General features: G+C 37.9%; 1 protein-coding gene and 1 pseudogene across 4 annotated transcripts in view; both read right to left on the bottom strand.

Moving 5' to 3' along the window:
- The window catches only part of LOC146491419 (NLR family CARD domain-containing protein 3-like), a 101,345-nt pseudogene that overhangs the window by 2,672 nt on the left and 86,538 nt on the right, over positions 1-12,135 (bottom strand). The gene's annotated exons all lie outside the window — the stretch shown is intronic.
- LOC146491421 (protein NLRC3-like) lies at positions 44-10,600 on the bottom strand. Of its 3 annotated transcripts, none has more exons than XM_085152813.1 (7): positions 10,447-10,600; positions 7,954-8,131; positions 7,777-7,869; positions 7,585-7,689; positions 6,267-6,345; positions 5,378-5,600; positions 44-1,441 (listed from the first exon to the last, which is right to left on the bottom strand). In XM_085152813.1, exons 2-7 carry the CDS (start codon positions 8,076-8,078, stop codon positions 135-137), a joined length of 1,932 nt encoding a protein of 643 aa, XP_085008939.1. In that variant the 5' UTR covers positions 8,079-8,131; positions 10,447-10,600; the 3' UTR covers positions 44-134. The 3 variants fall into 3 exon arrangements, with proteins under 3 accessions (XP_085008939.1, XP_085008938.1, XP_085008940.1); XM_085152812.1 differs by having other exon boundaries at positions 10,377-10,456; XM_085152814.1 differs by lacking the exon at positions 10,447-10,600 and adding an exon at positions 10,377-10,440 and having other exon boundaries at positions 7,954-8,056.

Here is a 12,135-nt window from a genome sequence, read left to right on the forward strand (position 1 = left end):
ACTGAGCTGGAGACAGTTCATCCCTAGAGAGACTTCCTGAATTCAGGGACTGTTGGATCTCCTCCACTAGAGAATGATCATTCAGTTCGTTCAAACAGTGGAACAGGTTGATGCTTTTCTCTGCAGACAAATTGTCAATTGACAAATTGTTTTTCTAGAAGATTGAGTTCAGAGCAGAAGAAGGTCAGATGAACATGAAGAGCAGCCAAAAACTCCTGAACACTCAGATGGACAAAGCAGAACACCTTGTCCTGGTACAGTCCTCTCTCCTCTTTAAAGATCTGTGTGAACACTCCTGAGTACACTGAGGCTACTCTGATATCAATACCACACTCTGTCAGGTCTGATTCATAGAAGATCAGGTTTCCTTTCTGCAGCTGATCAAAAGCCAGTTTTCCCAGAGATTCAATCATCTTCCTGCTCTCTGGACTCCAGTGTGGATCTGTTTCAGCTCCTCCATCGTACTTGACTTTTTTCACTTTGGCCTGAACCACCAGGAAATATATGTACATCTCAGTCAGGTTCTTGGGCAGCTGTCCTCCCTCTCTAGTTTTCAGCACATCCTCCAAAACTGTCGCAGTGATCCAGCAGAAGATTGGGATGTGGCACATGATGTAGAGGCTCCGTGATGTCTTAATGTGGGAGATTATTTTGATAGCTAGCTTCTTATCTTGAAATCTCTTCTTGAAGTACTGCTCTTTCTGTTGTTCAGTGAACCCTCTGACCTCTGTCACCATATTAACATACTGATGAGGGATCTGATTGGCTGCTGCAGGTCGTGTGGTTATCCAGAGGCGAGCAGATGGAAGTAGTTTTCTCTTGATGAGGTTTGTCAGCAGCACTTCGACTGAGGTGGACTTTGTGATATCAGTCAAGACCTCAGTTTTCTGAAATTCCAGAGGAAGTCGACACTCATCCAGACCATCAAAGATAAACAGAACCTTGAACTCTTCAAAGCTGCAGATTGCTGCATCTTTAGTTTCAGTAAAGAAGTGATGAATAAGTTCGACCAAGCTGAACTTTTCCTCCTTCATGACATTCAGCTCTCTGAAGGTGAATGGAAATATGAAATGGATGTCTTGGTTGGTTTTGTCTTCAGCCCAATCCAGAGTGAACTTCTGTGTTAAAATTGTTTTCCCAATGCCAGCCACTCCTTTTGTCAGCACTGTTTTGATTGGTTCATCTCTTTCGGGTGAGGCTTTAAAAATTTCTTCTTGCCTGATTGTTCTTTCTGGTTTGTCTAGTTTCCGGGATGCTGTTTCAATTTGTCGGACCTCATGCTGATCATTGACCTCTGCAGTCCCTCCCTCTGTGATGTAGAGCTCTGTGTAGATCTGATTCAGAAGAGTTGGGTTTCCTGCTTTAGCAATCCCCTCAAACATGCACTGGAACTTCTTCTTTATTGTACATTTCATATGTTGTTGGCATGTAGCTGGAGTTCCTGATTGAACAAAGAACAAATCCCATAAATTTGAACATTTGATATTAATGTAGAAGATGTAACTCTGACATTTCACATCCCAACCCTAGATAAGAGAGGCTAGGCAATGGACTAGCAGCCCAAAACCAAAACAATACATCCACTGACACAGTGAAGAAGAAAAAGAAAATTGTTCTTCCCCCCCAAAAAAACACCTATTCTTATATGTTGAATGCCAGGATCTCCCTAAAACAAAGGCCAACCAGTCTTCAACCACCTAGAATATGCATTATAAGTTCATGAAAAGAAAGTGTTGTGAAGATCGGGAAATCAGCTCAAACTGCCACAGAAGTGCAGTAGTGTAACTACTTAGTGGGAATCTGTAGGACCAGATGGGCAAAGTGTGAGCAGAAAAGGCAAACATCAGGTGAGATGATTCTGGGTACTTCACCTGAGGAGGAAGGTGCTGAACGAACTTAAGGCATAGCACCAGGGTGCAATACTTGGCACAGAGAGCATCTGTAGAATGAGAAGCTCATGAGAGAAGATTCATCAGTATGGCTTCCAAGATCACAAAAAAATATAGCTCCATGAATGTCATTAAGAGCTACGCACCATTTTATGTAAGCGATGCTCGGACCAAAGATGTTTTGTTAACATCCGAACAATGCCTTTCTGCAGAAAATACTGAAAGAAGAGGAAAGCTGGAACATCCTGAATTCTCTAACAGGACGACTCACATACAGATGAAGGCAAAATTATTCCCCACCTATCAAAGTCTTTATCAAAAATTCCCCTATCTTTCCCAATTGCTATTTTGACCATTTCATGCATGAAATATGACAACCTCAATCAGGATTTTTTAAAAGTATTTTTATTCATCTTTAGGCATGAAAAAAAGATTTTTGAAGTTTTCAGTTTTTTACATGTCCCCTTAGGTGGACAACATGCGTTTTGACATATGACTTTCACAAACGAATAAATAATATACACTGTATAAAAACTATAACATAACAAAAATATGTTTTTATATATTTTAAATATATTTTATAACAATATAACAAATATAACAAATATATGTAGAGGCTCTGTGATGTCTTGACTGCCACCCACTGGCTGACCAGTGAGTGGCAGGGTATGGACTGACACATAAGTGTCCAATGTAGTGGTTTATGTGCAACTATACCATTAACACTAACACACATACAAAAAAACAAAAACAAAACAAAACAAAAAAAAAAAAACAGCCTTTGAATAGTTGTCCACTATAGTGACCACTATGCGTAAAAAAGTTAAGTGGGATTTTCAAAATAACATTTCTGAACATACTACTTGTTAGAAAGTAGGAATGATTTATGTTTGTAAACAATTTCAGACTGATTTCAGAAAAAAAAAAAACAACTACTAGGCTCAATATTATTAACCCCCTGAAAAAAGATTTTTGAGCATTAACGTTGTAAGTCTCGCAGCTTAGAAAATCCAGTTAAAAATTGAGGATCCTCTTCTAATTTGCACGCAATGTAAGAACCACAGCAAGGCTTCGAGATGTCGCTTGAGGAAGCATACCAAAGACAAAAGAAACAGCTTAGACTTGATTAAAAGAATTGTTGACACTCTCCAAGATATTGATATACAAAGTTCTAATAGTATTTAATAATAGTATCTAATAGTGAGAATGAAAGATTTTACAGTAGTGATGTGCAGATTGATACTGAAATATCGATTCCTCCGATACCAGTCATTTATGTTCTAGAATCGATTCTCACATTAAAATATCAATATTTTAGTAATTTTATGGTAAATTTGTAGTTTATCATTAACAGGAACACAGTGGAAAGAAACTATATCATTCAGATTGTCTACATTCAAAGGAACTACTTCCTCTTCCGCCTTTCATAGTCATGTGCGAAATACGGCTGTATAAATGTGTCCACCCTCTGGCGTGTGCACTCACAACAATGGCTAAGCGTAAACGGACGTATTGTGCGGACGTATTTTACATCCACAAACAGCCGAGACGTGGTTTGCAATACATGTGGCAAGAAAGTGAGGTGTTGTGGCAACACCACTAACCTTGTCAAACACCTCAGAGTCAATCATATCACAGAATATGACGAGCGTATGTTGAGGCAAACTGAAGAGGAGGACAGGGACAGGTGCTGCTAGGGCGAGACAGACGTCTCTCACGGAGTCCTTTAGTGCTGCAGGCAGGCAAGGTGTTCAAATAGCGCACAAGTTCAGTTTTTTTTATTTCTATGTAATGAACTCTGCATTATTAAGTGATAAGAACAAGTAATCTGATGTCCTGTAATCATTATGATGCTATAATTTGAGATACAATAAAAGATACAATAAATAAAATACGTTTTTGTACAGAGTATCGGTATCGGATCAGTATCGTCGATACCACCCTGAATTTTACTAGGTATCGGATCGGAAAGGAGATCAGTGATATCGCACATCACTACTGAAAAGACAAATGACATCATTACCTGTCTGGAAAGGACAGTCTTGGGCCTTTTATGTCATTTAGGGAATCAGCTTATATAGAAGTGCAATGTTTATTGGTTTATCTGGTTATACTGGAAGACAGTGAATGATGCACAATTCATGATTTTATTGTTTATTATACTCAGCACTTTTGTATATGTTTTGTTTATAGACCACAGACATCCACTCCTGCACCTACAAGTCCTTGTAAGTGTATCTGTAAGCCTGTGGTTGCATTACTGTGCTGTGGTGTTAACGAATGACAGTAAAGAAGGAAGAACCTAATTTGAACTCCTGTTAGTTCTGACCGGCACCACTGCTATTCAGCCAACGCCTATACAGTCATTGGTGAAACCCAAATAATTAGTGGCAGACCAAGAAAGCCTCCACTTCTGCAGAATTGGACTGGACATCTTCAAGCCAGACTGCAGTATGTTAAGCACAACCTGGAAAAAGACAATCCATACTGAAACCACATCCTAAGGTCAGATAAGACGAAATTAGGGCTCTTTGGTTCTTATGTTTGGAGAACATTCTGATCTACAATGCTGCACTGACAGGGGCTAGAGAGAAAGAGAGCATATTTCTCTCATATTGGCTTTTCTTCATTGGCTCGCAGTTAAATCTAGAAAATTTGATGGGCTTACTTGTGGTTCCTAGAGTATTTAAAGGTAGAATGGGAGGCAGAGCCTTCAGCTTTCTGGCCTCTCTTCTCTGGAAAGATACACAGTTTGCTATTAGTATCCAGGTTCATAATTTCAACCAAGGTGATTTTTGATATTTGGGAAATAATTGTATTTCTGTGTGCACAGTAAAATAATTTATGCACTGAAATTATGCATATTTGGCAAGACTATGTTAAAACATTATTTGCTCTATTTAAAAGGATATGGGTAAAATAATTTTATGGTCCAAAACAAAGATTAGAGGAAAATTATGGTTTGCCAGTGAAATTTCAGGTGAAGATTAGACCTTTTGGCTATGATGAGACAAATCCAAGACTCACCCTACTCTTAGAACTGAAAAAGCTTCTCAGACAAGAGGTGAAAATGTCTTCAAGAAACAAGAAAAGAAGTCCAGACGCTTTTCTTTTCAAGCTCCTTAGACAACTGGCCCACCCCTGTTTCCCAAACCCTGCCACAAGCGGTTGTAGGGTTGTAATGACGGTGCTGCTCAGGACTGTAAATACTGCCTGAGCCAGACTCTAAAAACTGTTTTCTTCCTGGTAACACACCTCTCACTCTTCATTGATGAAGTGAGGTCAGAAAAGCTGAGATTTATAGTGGGTTTGATGAAATCACAAACATACACCACAACACAGTCAGAACTTTATAACCAGATGTGGAATGAGTGGTGGGAGTGGGACATAATGTGATAGCAGCCAGGTGTTGTTTTTTTATGAACCTAGTTGGAAAAAAACATGCCTGATCTGGACACTACACTTGAACTGTATAGAAATGTTCTTACTTCTTTGTAGAGAGTCAGCCAACTCCTCCTGCTTCATCCACCTCAGGAAGTCATCTACCATCTTCAGAAGAGCTTCTCTGCTGCTCCTCTTCTGGTTTTCACCCTCCAACATCTCCTTATCCTTCCACTGACTCGCTAAACATTCTGGATGATCTGGACTCAGAACTTTCTGGATCTTCTTCAGTTCATTCTTCACAAAAGTGATGATGTTTTCTTCCAGCAACTAGAACAGAATACTATATATATTTTTAACATGAATCGTATAATTACCAGAAACATCGTATCTGGTCTTGTACAGAATTTCAACCTACAGGCCTACAAATTACTACAAAGGAACTTTATTACAAAGCCTGCCAATTAATCTATACTGGATGTATAGAAATAATGACTACACAGCTTTACATAAGCTAGTCAGTCAGTTAAATACAATACAACACTGAGAACAGGTGTTACTGTAGAGTTTTAGGTTTGTCCTCTTTATGATTTCATATTAACAATGCCAGAGAATTTTGTTGAACTGAATTACGTCAACAAGAATTTGATTTAATCTGATGAAACTGCGCTACTTGATGTGTAAGGAGCTTGGGAGGAAACAATCTGGACTTCTTGAAGTTTCTTGCAGACGTTTCAACTCTCATCCGAGAAGCTTCTTCGGTGCAAGAGAGAGTCCCAGATTTTTAAGCCCCGTTGGGAGTGTCCCTAAGCCCTTTTGGCTTGTTCATCTTCAAGAAATTTAAGGAAGTCCAGATGCTTTCCTTCCAAGCTCTTTAGACTATGATGACTGGATGACCGAGAACCTTCACAGACATGTGCTGCTTGATGTTATATTAGTACACAGTCCTGTTTGATTCGTAGCTCAAGTGAAGGACGTTTTTGTTCATGTACAGACCCTAAATATGGAGTCCAGGTGTTTTTGATCCTGCTGTTCAGACTGACCACTAGGAATCTCTGAGTTCTCCTGATGCATCCTGTAAAAACATAAACTATTAGTTAATATTTGATGTAAACTTGAACTAAACATTTGAACAAAAATCTGACCAAACTTCGGCGGCTCAAAAAAAGCAAAAATCATCAACACAGCTTTACTGTCTTCCTTTAGCTTCTATTATGTCTGACCTTCTGTTTAAATGCACTGTTTGAATATTCTACAGGTTGCCAGTTGCCAAATAATAAAAAAAATAGACGACCCTTTACTTTGAAGGATTTTGCATTTCGCCTTCACAGCAGTAACAAAATAACTTTTAGTGAATAATGTGACTTCTAATTGTGAAGATAGGATATAATTTGTTATTTTTACTTTCATATTGTGATGCCAACAAAATGATGCGTTATTTTGAGGAAACGAATTAGTGTTTAATGGACACAAAATAATCGTATTGAAGTAATGACATCAGTGTAACGAAATAATAACCATTATCTCTCGGAGAAAATGCAAACGTTTTCTGACACTTGTGAGTTTTCTGTTTATTTTGAAAGTATGAATTAATTCCAGTCACTTGTTTGAAAGTCATCAGGTCTTTTACGTTTATGTCATAATAATTAATTAGGTGTACAAGTAAAATACTCAAGGATCCAAAAGCACATGCAAAAAACTGTAAATCATTGTTCCTGACTTTTATTCACTTTAGACCAGATCTTGCTTAAATTTTTGTCTTTCTTTTATTGTGGGTTAGATTTGAACACTTGAAAAAAAAATGCGTCAATGTGCAACTAAAACAGCAAATAGTGGCCCAATGTAGGACCAAAATACTAGTGAAAACTAGCACAAACTGGAGCTACAGCTTTAGCAGTTCTAAGTTTAATGCTCCAGCCTCTTGTGGATCTTGTAAAATAATTAAAGTGCATATACTCTCCTGGAAGATATAAACAGTGGCACATATAACACTAAATCTATCTATTTGTCAAATTTTACAAATCTATTTGTAGTTTTAGAGTTGAAAGTACTTGTGAGAGAGTTATTCAGAACATCTTTCACAAACTCTGTACACACAGGAGGTTCGCCATCACAGAGGGGTTAACTCACTTTGCCTGTGAAGAAAGTTTCTGTGTAAAATGTCGCAGTGGCTTCTTGAACTGGCTGCTATTCACAGACACACAGCTGGATTCAGCTTCAGAGGAGTCGACTCTGTGATCAATGCTGTTCTATGAAGCCTATACAATCATACACTTTTATGTAAAATATTCATTTTCATATTATGGTAACTTACTTTTTGGCAGTATGTCTAAAACTGGTGTTTAAATTATTTGGCCGTTCACTTTTTGAGGACACACAGCTGGGTTCAGGTCTCGGAGAATTCAGCGTCTGATGGATCCTAAAAATAAATATTCTTGCATGAAAAAACTTCATATGTGGATTTGAAGTTAATTCTTTAAATCAGTTAATATTGATAACAACTTACGTTTTACTAGAGGAACTTTTTTGTTTGAAATCAGTCGCAAGTTCTTTTGAATCGTTGCTCTTTAAGGACACACAGCTGGGTTCAGGTTGGTTCCTGTGAATAATGATGGAGCAGTGATGTGAGTGCTGAGCTGTGACATGGAGAAGAGTCGTGGACAGTTAGAGATGGTCATCTCACCTCTGAGCTTTGGTCTGGCTCTCATGTTCCCCACCCAGAGTGTTTTTAGAGGGAGGGACTCCCTCCTCTCTGTCCTCACACTGATCCATAGCAGAGCCCACTCCTTCACACAAACAAAACTTCATGAGTGGATGAACATCAGATTTGTTGGAGATGAATTGAGAACCAGGGACAGCAGCTAATAGTAGGAGACAGATAAAAAGAAAAACAGATAATAGGTGGACAGCGTTCTGCCTGAGCGCTATACTGATACTGATATAAACTATGATCTTAATCTGTTAACAGAGTAATCTAACGTACATCCAGAAATGACTATCAATAAGTTTCTTTAAGACAGGTCAGACTATCAAAACATCATGTGGGCCATCTGTGAACATCACAACTAGTTTCATACGTGTTTAATGTTCTTTTTTCTCCATTATTTCACAAGGTTTAAGTTTTTCAGCTGTCAGATAATTACACGTATGTCACAGTTAGGTTTTTATCCCACCTGTTAGCAACTCTCGTATGACTTCAGTAAGATTCACATGCATCCATTAGTTGTTAATGTGATTGTGTTCTCTCATTTTCTTAATATGTTTTTTTGAGTACTCAATGTCCATGCTTCACCTGCAGGAGCTTTTTGTCTTACATGGGTCGACATCAATGTATTTACTTTGGCAACAAAACAGTGAATCAGGGTTCAAATAAGAAGAGTCTGCAGATGGTGAGAAGTCCTCCTTTTTGTGCTGTGTGGAGCTGCCAGCCCTAACACTCTGCTTCCTTGTGATCTATGCAGTTTTTACTGTGAGATGAAACTCAATAAAATAGTTTCAACTGTGGTTCAACTTTGCCCATCTGTTGGCCAGGTTGAAACAGATTTACAGCTGAATAAACTGTTCAGCAACAATTCTGTTGACACTGTGTGGCTTTTAGGTCTAACTGTGAGGCAAATAGACAGTTAATAGCTGTGTATACAGGCATGGTTAAAACAGGTAGTTAAATGTTTGTATACAGCAGGTTTAACAAGTTCAACAAGGTTTTAAACTACAGCAAACATGTAACTGGACTTAAATCAGATAATGTAGCAAAAATAACAATCAAATACTGCCTGTAAAATATTCTTAGGTATGTTTAAGACTTTGATCTTTGTGCTTAACAAGTTTATTAGACTACCTGACATTTAAAAAAACAAGAAAACACAAAGACTTGAGAAATAAAACAAAAACCTGTTTAAAACTAAATGATGTTATAATGAAATTGCTGTTTATCGGGCAAATTACAAACTGAATCCACATTTTTATAGATAAAAGAGAACATTTGGATATGGATAACATGGATCATTATATTCTAGCATTAAAAATATAATTTGGATTGCAGAGGTTTTGCATACTGGTTGATTAATTGTTACAGAAACATAAACGGTTATTTTGGTAATAACTATTACTGTTAATTTAAGGACAGCTGTGGCATAAACCTTACACTGGGGGTGGTTTGATAAACTTGTTCAGCACTGCAGCTAAAATATCCTGATAAATCTTCAGTAAGTTACAGATAATTATTTATAGATTTTAATAAGTACGAAGATGTGAATGCTAACAGTCACACGGTCTATAGTCAGTCTACTTGGACAAATAATGGTATCATGGCTAAATGTGCTGTTTCACATTTCTTTCTCTGTTTTACAATCCAGGACTTTTTCAGGGCAATAACTGTAACACTGTAAACTTTAATATTGGCCTAATTACTGTTTACAGAACATGTAACGCAGGCATGTCAAACTTGATTTAGTAATGAACCCAATTTGATCTCACGTGGGCTGAAAGAGTAAAATAATTTCACAATAACACACTTTTTTGTGTTTTAATATAAACACGTTCAAGAATATTTTTACATTTACAAAACAGATCAAACAAACTGCCAAGATCTAGAAATACCTTCAACACAGTTTCCCTGCTTTTGTTAAACTGTCTTAAACTTTGAAATGTGCAAAGTCGTCCAGTGGGCTGTTTCTGGCCCCCAGGCCGCATGTTTGACACCACTGTGTCTTTATGCCCTGAATAAAAACACACAGAGCTGATAGGGTTTTTTTTTTTTTTTTTTTTTGCACCGAGCAGACATTTACTCGCTCCAGGCATTTGTTCATTCCGGGACGTTATTTTGAGTCATTATCCAAATTTCCCTGTCACCAGATTCACTATCTGATAGAAACCGCTTTGCAAGTTTAATGGTTTGGCCTCAAGATACGATTTTAAAAGGTTCCCTTGTTAAAGCTACACTTCTATCAGCGCTCTTGCTTTCACAGATCTCTCCATCATACTTAACCAGTCCGCACGCTGGGCTCTGATAATCACATAAAATAAACACTCTACAAATCCGCTCTTACAAACAAACGAGTAACTTTGCAAACAAAAGCAAATAATAAACCACGAACAAACACTTACCAAAGTATAAGTATCCACGTAAACATGGCAAAAGCCAGTTTAACTAACCAGGAAATAAACAGAGACTGACCTGTTACAGGAGATCGCCCCGCCCACCAGTCTACCTCAGCCGAACGACCGAAGTTCAAGTACAACCAAGTCCACTGTAGCTATTAGCGCTTCATGTGGTTTGAACTACTTCAAATAGAGTTAGTTTAGTTCACTGGTTAAACTATAGTCGGTTTTTTTTCCTAAGTAATATTTTCAGCGCGTGTTAACCATCAGTGTGCCACACCTACTGTAGTTACTAATGGTGACCACTAGAGGACAGTCACCACCATGAAAACTTCACCTGAAGTGCAGAAGCTTAAACGGCCATCAGCAGATTATATACCAGAGGCTCTGGAGCCAAACCGACTTCATTCTGTGGATTCTCTGAATGATGAAAACTTCATGATATAATTGCAGATTTCTTCATATATGACCTGCATGGAGAAGCTGAAAAAAATGTCTGATACTGATGTACAAACCTGAACAAGAGGCTGTTGGTACCTGATCTCACCACCAGCTTCTGAAAATAAAATTAGGCTCAGAAACAAAGCTCCAGTAGTCAGCTCTGTCCTGACACACAGTCCTGTGATTTACTGTTTTAAAGGGCACCTTATACCACATGTATCAGTGGTCTGACACAACCAGAGCCTGTGGCTTCACATTGAGTCAGGCAGAACAAAAGGACACCAGATCGCACCTCTGCCACAGAGCACTCCTTTGAGGTGAAGGACTTCGCTCCTCAATCAGAGATCTGTTTTCAGCCTCGGAGCTCAAACAATGCAAGTGGAAGACAGGACAGGGCGGTCTCTGATGGTGCTTCAACAGCTGTCAGCAAATAAAACTGCACACAGTCAGGGATCTATGATCAATTGATCAACTGATATATTTATAAGGTCAGAGGTCAGAGGTCGAAGTTTAATTACAATTTATGGACCCATTTTTATAAAAAATAATGCTCATTACGCTTCACAAATAAATATATCAGGAAATTCCAGTCATGTGTGTTTAATATGATGGCTTCAGGTATAACTGTTACTCTTCAAGTTACCTGGGTGAAGGAGAGCTAACACTGCCCTCTTTGGGTAAAGTTCATTATCACAACTTTCATGCTTTAAAGTTAGTTTCTGTGAAACTGACATAACATAAAGATTAATAAAAGATTAAACACTACATTAATAGATTAATGCCACCTCTCAAATATGCTGACAAACTCTTAATTACAATAAGAAAAAAGTCTGTTGATTGATATCTGTGCTTACGACCACCACAAGCACACCAGCACCTTAGATTTTTGCACACGTTTGGTCCTGTTCTCTCTATGTGAGTGTATCATAAGAGAAGTCCAAAAAAAGTTTTTAAACTCTTTAGCCATGTTAAAACCATCTAGAAAATGCTGGGCAGGTGTTGATTTAGGGGTACAAACATGTTCACATTAAAAACTTGTTAGTGTTTGAACTTCCTGAAAAGAGAAGCAGTTGCCTTTTAGTGAATAATCTTTCTCAGAAACACCTTCTGGATTTTTATAACTGAGATTAAAGCCTGCTAGGGAGTTAGAGTCTGAATATAGAGTCTGTATTATCTGTTCAGAATACAGACCAGATCTTAACAGCATTCTGTTTGATGTTTTTCTGTCATTGAGTGATTTATACAAGTGTGGTATTCATTTATAGAAAGTACATATTTACTATAATATGTCACATTTGCTTTCAAGTTCGATATATTGATCTGA

Source organism: Neolamprologus multifasciatus, chromosome 23 (genome assembly GCF_963576455.1).
Source record: "Neolamprologus multifasciatus chromosome 23, fNeoMul1.2, whole genome shotgun sequence".
NCBI classification, from domain to species: Eukaryota; Metazoa; Chordata; class Actinopteri; order Cichliformes; family Cichlidae; genus Neolamprologus; species Neolamprologus multifasciatus.